At 40.9% G+C, this 6934-nt stretch overlaps 1 protein-coding gene across 3 annotated transcripts in view; it reads left to right on the top strand.

Moving 5' to 3' along the window:
* The first annotated feature begins 5434 nt into the window (after nt 1-5434).
* Nucleotides 5435-6934, top strand: part of slc24a3 (solute carrier family 24 member 3) — a 130571-nt gene continuing 129071 nt past the window's right edge. Inside the window, exons 1-2 of one of the 3 annotated variants that reach the window (XM_026190313.1) lie at nt 5752-5817; nt 5910-5956. Coding sequence is in view for 1 of the 3 variants with exons in the window: in XM_026190312.1 (XP_026046097.1) it covers nt 5637-5817 (181 nt within the window). In the remaining 2 variants the exon portion in view is untranslated. Of the gene's footprint in view, nt 5818-5906; nt 5957-6934 lie in introns of all 3 variants that reach the window. The other 2 variants (XM_026190314.1, XM_026190312.1) reach the window with 2 other exon arrangements.

Raw genomic sequence — 6934 nt, 5'->3', positions numbered from 1 at the left:
GTTCCTATTCTGTGACTCAATATCTCTGCCGGTACATCAAAATGATGCAGCAAATGATTTTCTTTGAAAACAGATATCATCTCATGACAAATGGATGAGCAAGTGAGCGAGTTTAATGATGGCCAGACTGTGATGGCTAGTAGACTGGATTTCTCAAGCTGCTGCACTTGTGGAGCGTTGCTGGTTTGCAGTGGTCAGTATCTATCAAAGGTGGAACAGGGGGGAACCATTGGGAGCAAAGCCTGTATGCTCTGATCCAACAGACGAGCTACTGTAGACAGTCTGTTAAGTTTTTTTGTTTGGGGCTGAATATTCACAGACCTGTCAGGGTGCCCGTGCTGACCCCTGTCCACTGCCAAAAGCACCAACAATGGGCACATGAGCATCATAACTGGACCACAGGGGGAGATCAATCGTGTGTGTGTGTGTGTGTGTGTGTGTGTGTGTGTGTGTGTGTGTGTGTGTGTGTGTGTGTGCGCGCGCGCGCGCGCGCGCGCGCGCATGCACCACTCACCTGGGGAACACCTGGTACCAGGCTGCACTATGGGAAGTGCTTTGGGCAATGTTATGCTGGGAAACCTTGCTACTGGAACACTCTTAGGAACTCCTAAACACTCCCGTGGGTCATTTTGGGAACTGTAATGAACTGTAAAATGGAGAAGATGTTCAACTCTGCTGAAGTAGATGTTCTTTTGAAGTTGAGGAGCTTTATATTTTGCTTTTAGGTTTCAACTAATGATGAAAATTTGTGTGGTATAAAGACTGCAGAAAACAGACTAAACCAGTGGTGTCTCAGTGAGTGAGCGTGGGCTTATAATGAATTTCAAACACATCTAATCAATCTTCTGTGAAAATAAAAATCCTTTTAACTGTTCCAATCAAATCCTCGATGATCAAAAGAGGTGAGGAGACGCTTCAGTGAAATAAACATGGAATCCTGGAATGAATTACAGGACAATACCAGGATTAACAACAAGATCAAAGGCAGGTGCACTATTACACTACAAAGGCAGTGTGTCACCATATGACTGTCAGTGTGCATGGTGTGAACAGAGGAAGAGTGGGTCTGTGTGCGAGGCAGAGTGAATGACTGTAAAATCAAGAGGCAGTTACTTTGACAGACCTTTGTTTAAAAAAATATATCTGCATGTAGGTGATACCAAATATTAAATGTCAAAGAATTTTTTCCATGTTTGTTTGTTCTCAAACAATATCTGAGTCAACCAAAAAATGCAAAAATTACCTTAAAGACTGTGACGAGCATGCTAGAGCAACAGGTGGCAACATGTAGCACTGTAAAAAAGTATTTTCCCTTTCCTGATTTCTTAGTTTATTGCATATTTGTTGCACTTAAATGTTTCACTTCAAAATAAACGAAGTAACTAAAGTAAAAGCTAAAAGTTGTTTTTAAATGATAATTTCATCTATTAAGGGGGAAAAAGCTGGACCAGTGTGAAAAACGAATTGTCCCCTAAACCAAAAAGCCACCCTTGGCATCTGTTCAACACTGCTCTGTGGAAGAATTTAAGCCCACTTGTTTTTGTAGATTTGTTCTAATTTGGCTAGCCTTTTTGAGGTCATGCCAAAGCAGCTCACTCAGATTTGACTTTGTCTAAGCCACAACAAAACCTTCATTTTGTTGTTTTGAGAAATTCAGAGCTGGATTTCCTGATGTTTTCAATCATTGCCCTGCTACATAATCCAAGTGCATTTGCCTTTGTGTTTTGGGTCAGCAGTGGTCTTCTCCTTGAAACTTTCCCATGGATGCCATTTTTCTGCAGTCTCTTTCACACTGTTGAATCATGAACACCGACCTTATCTGAGAAAAGTGAGGCCTGCAGTTCTTTAGATCATTTCGAATTTAAACGATTTTTTGATTCAAAAAGTCTGTCAGTAATCAGACCCATGTGTGGCCAGTGAAATTCAGCTTAGCTTTCTAAAGCTAGGAAAGTTCACAATCTAACAAGTGGAGGCCAATTACTTTTTCACACCAGGTAGCTTTGAAAACCATTTTTCTCTTATTAAATAAAAAAATATTTAAAACTGCATTTTCTATTTACTTGGGTTACATTTCACTAATAATAAAAATTATTTAATGATCTCACACATGTAAGTGTGACAAATATGTAAAAAAACGAGAAATTAGGAAGGGGGTAAATACTGGCCAATCAAGAGACTGGAATCAGTAAGAGGTCCCACAACCAAGAAGATAGGTGGACACCTCTGACATTGCAAGAGAAATTGTCTGTTTTCCATATCAACATTCAACTGCAGAAATTGAGTTTCTGAAAATCTTCACCAGGGAAGAGCTCAGTTTTCATTGTTAAGTAAAGGCCCTACAATAAGACAGAGAAAACCCAAAAAACCAAACAACCCCCTATGAGCAAGCACTTGGGGAAGTGGGAAGGTAAAACCTTTTTCAGAGGAAGGAATCTCCAACAGAACAAGAATTCACTGTCTTCCCACAGTCCACAGGCATGCCTGTTAGCTTAACTGGTGATTCTAAATTGGCCGTATGTAGGTGTGAATGTGAGTGTGAATAGCTCTCTCTCGTTCTGTCTCTCTCTGTGCTGACACTGTGAGGGACCGGTGGCCACTGTGCACCCCACCTATCACCAAAAAGCTGAATCAATGTGCTCTGCACCACCCAAAACCCTGAATTATATAATTGTTAAATAAACATATTAAACCTCCACTGCTCTATTTTGTGAACAGCTTGGACAACTTGATTTTGAAGCTTTTTGCTGATATGAGTGAAAAGTGAAAACAGTTTCTACATTCTACATTTTAAAAGAAGGATTAGATTTCAATCTCAGTCCTCTACATGTGACCCACTGATACATAATGTACTCTTTTCTCTTTTGTCATAGTAGGTCAGGTTACAGGGTACAATTTAGTGTCGTTTCAGAAATGTTTTTTCTCACATGCATTTTGTTACTTCAGTCCTCTGTTAAAACATTCCTCCTCTAGAGATGCCAAATGGGTACAAAGTCAATACAAGCGGTTGATGTAGACCTTCAGCCTAACCCAAAAGAGCTCACCTGGTGGATGGCATGAGGTTAAAGAAACCATGTGATAGGCAGTAAAATGACTATAAAGACATAAAAACAAAAACAACATGTAGCTCTGCAGATTTTACCCAAAGGCTGGAAGGTAGAAATGTCACTGCCTCCTAATCTAGCACACTCGATATGTCATTCTCATTGTCTCAACCCAAGGCTGTCAGACGCTATTGCTCCAGATAAGGATTATACCCAATTCATCATGAAGGAAGTGTGTGCGTATGTGTGTGTATGTGTGTGTGTGTAAGCATGTACCAAGGGACTCTGGGTGTAATCTGGGAGCTCATTTGCTAATGCCACACTGCCGTCTATCTCTCACACGGCATTATGGGTCTCCAGTTTCCCTTCATGCTGCAGTGACATCATAGCACACCTCAGCGCAAGAGGGGGTGGTGTGTGCCGGGGGGGGGGGGGGCAAACCTAATATTTATGTTTGCTTACTATTAATAATAACACACAATGAATTCATATACTATCCATGATTCACCAATAGTCCTAATTATCATTTAAATATTGGAATGGGTTAGAGTATGCATGCAGTCTTTTTCCTTCAGCTATTTTAATTGTGTGTTGTTGTTTTTAAATTCTCATCTCGGGTTTATATAAGTTCTCTGCCCCCATTGTCTTTTCATATTCTTTGTCCCATGTTTCAAAACACAACATTTTCTTTTTAAAAAAGAAAAAATATGATTGATTAGTCAGTATAACTCACAAAATCCACGTGAGAGCTGATTTTTCTGTACTTTTTGTTGTCACAGATGTTTTCAAACTCTGCAAAATTTCTGCTTTTTAACATGTAGCTCTGCATAAATGTTTGTAACTACTCTAATATTGCAGTGGACAGAGCTTTCAGCCAGATATACATTTGGCTTGTCCCCCCAGTGTGATTTCCCCCACAGCAGCAGCAGTCACTCCACTTTCACTTCTCTTCTTTTCACCTAGTGGGAACTCTTATTATGTAATGCTCCTCTCTCTCCTCCTCCTCCTCTTTCTCTCTTTCAGATGCACACATCGACACGCCCCTTCCTCACGTTTCTCCCTGCTAAGAACATCTTCTCTCCTGAGGCAGAGGCAACGCATCCACCAGCCGTGGAACACTAGCGCTTCTCCTCGACCTGCCACGCGGAACAGCCACCACTCCTATTCGTGGTCATTTCTGTCAGGAGGTCCGCTCTCTGACCCCAACCACAGTACGCAAGGAAGCGGTCATAGGAGCAGTTACGAGCAATCTCGTCCAAAATGATGAACTATAACAGAGTTACCCAAGTAACGGAAGTAACATTTTCAAAATAAGAGCAGACAATTTCTACATCTGACGTTACATCGGTACACTGTTTCGTATTTGGCAAAAATCGATTGTGAGAAATGACTACGTGATTTTTATTCTGTTCAGAAATTTCTTTACATTTATTTGTTTATTATTAATAAGATTCAACTTCAATGAAATTATTATCTAAAATAAATAGAATTAAATCACAGTGTTATACTAGTGTTAAACCTTTGAAAATTATTTCAAAGGTATCTTCACTACATGTTGTTTTTACAACAATAAATACTAATACCAACAACAACAGTAACAATAACAAATTTCAGTTTTTATTCAAATTTTTCAACAGCCTAGAAAGACATAGACATATTTTTGCTCTGGTGTCCTCCGGTCTGTTGCAATCCTGTGAAACTGCAAAACTGAAAATATCCAACAAATATCAGTTTTGACGTCAAAAAAGGTAAATTAGTTTAAATAATGTTAAATCCTTGAAGCTCTTCATGGTTTGGCTCCAGGTTACATCTCAGATCTTCTTAGCCTGCACTTACCCACTCGAACTCTGCGCTTCAGATGCTTTTATTAGTTCCACGCTCCCAGTTCAAATTTGGAGGTGACAAGGCTTTCTCCATTGCTGCCCCAAGACTCTGGAACAGTCTTCCCCCTTTTATAAAATCCTCTTCATCCTTGGAACTCTTCAAATCGAATCTGAAGACCTACCTATTTTCCAGGGCTTTCACATCTCTCTGACACCTCTTTTATTCTGTTTTAGCTATTCTGGTCTTTTATCTCATTGGATGATGTTTGCATGTGTATACTTATACATGTGTGCTTGTGTGTGAATGTGTACATTTTTGTATTTGTATGTGCATATTTGCATGTACACATATTTTTATTTTACAAAAATATATGGATGTCTCACAATGTTTTCTATAATGTTTTCATATTATCTATTTTAATTCTTTTTATTATATTATCCTTCTGTTCAGCACTTTGGCCGACACTTGATGTCTTTTAAATGTGCTATATAAATAAAGATGACTTGACTTGATCCTATCTAGGGAAATATTTTGCTACCTAACTAAAATAGAACCATAAGTTTTATTTTGAAGCTTGAAACCGGATGTGTAATTCCTTCACAGTCTGGTGAACTTTACGAAGCCATCCAAAAGCCAGTCGTATCTCCTCCCGTCGAGTAACTTCAGTACCCGTACAGTAAGCTTGTGTGCCTCTGCCTCCTCGCCTCAGGTTCTCGTACCTCTGCACCACCACCGGGGGTACCGCCGGAACGCTCGTGAGAGAAGAGCGCCATGGCCCGTGTGGTGGTTGAAGCGATGCCGGAGACAGTCGGAGGAGGAGGAATGATGCTGAACCGGCGGAGGAGCAAAGCCAGGCGAAGAAAGCGAAAGGAGTTGTTCGTCGTCCAGATGTGCTTTGCGGGGGTACTTCTGGGGGTTGTCGTTGGGCTCAAGACTGTGGCACAGAAAGCAGGTGAGGGGCACTTTAAAGCTCTGTTTCCTTCTAGTTTGAGTGCTTGTTTTTTGAGAAAAGACAACGTTCATGCGGAGTTTTTCCACAAGCAGGAACAACAGGCTGCTCGGAGGAAGAGAAACATAGAAACAGAACATTGGTACGTATTGTTTCCTTAAATGTGACAATAACCTTTAAGGACGCTACAGTGAAGCCAGTTTTGGGAACATTTAGAGTAAAAAACCCGCAAACAGGACAGTTAGAGTATATTAACATGAGATCTAATATAGCAAAATATTAAATGTCAAATCTTAAAGTAAGCACTGTAAACGTTTAGGCTGATATAATGCCTCGCGTGTGTGCGCTCAACACCAAAAATACACCGCAGAAAGCGTGAGGATGTCTGCAGACAGATCAGGCTGGATTGGGGCACTGTATCAGCTCACATGTACAGTCACGTAAATAACGAAATAACAACAGCATGCCTTCATGTTCAGCATCTGTAACTAATAATGCCCTGGAAATGGAAGCTGTGACTGTGTTGCCTGAATTGCTTTACAGAAATCCACTTTCCTCCTCCTACAGCCCTGTGGCTGTAGCTGATAGGCCGAGGTGCTGATGTACCCGGCACTCTGAACTCTGATGAATGATCGTTGCTGACGAGCTTGAGGCTGACGTTCTCTAATATAAATTAAACGGTACACTTCACAAGCTTATGGCAGCTGAGTGGGATGCTCATTAGACCGGCCTCTGAGGGATCTGCTGTCATAATCAGTCCTACCTTTTGAAGAGTGTCTGTATTTAGTTCTGCGCTGCCCCAGTGTCTTTTTCCCATAAGGTCTTGTTTATGTCCATGTCACCTGCCTGGCAAGTGCTGGGAGTGAGGCAGACCGGTTGGTGACATCCTGAGGATTTAAACTTAACACATCGCTCCTTGTATCTTCTTGTATAGCTCTTCAAGCGCTCCAGACTTGTTGCTTTTTAATCTTACAATGCATTGCCTTTGAGCAAAGGCTTACCAGTGGTAATTTTTCAGTAAATTGGCAACTGAAAAGTCTGATCTTTTGTGTGTGTGTCTGTGTGTGTGTGTGAGCCGAAGCTTCTATGGGGAGAATGTGAAATCATTACAGAAGCATTA

Source organism: Astatotilapia calliptera, chromosome 13 (assembly GCF_900246225.1).
Source record: "Astatotilapia calliptera chromosome 13, fAstCal1.2, whole genome shotgun sequence".
NCBI lineage: Eukaryota > Metazoa > Chordata > Actinopteri > Cichliformes > Cichlidae > Astatotilapia > Astatotilapia calliptera.
Note: the sequence above shows the minus strand (reverse complement) of the source record. Positions and strands in the feature narration are given on the sequence as shown.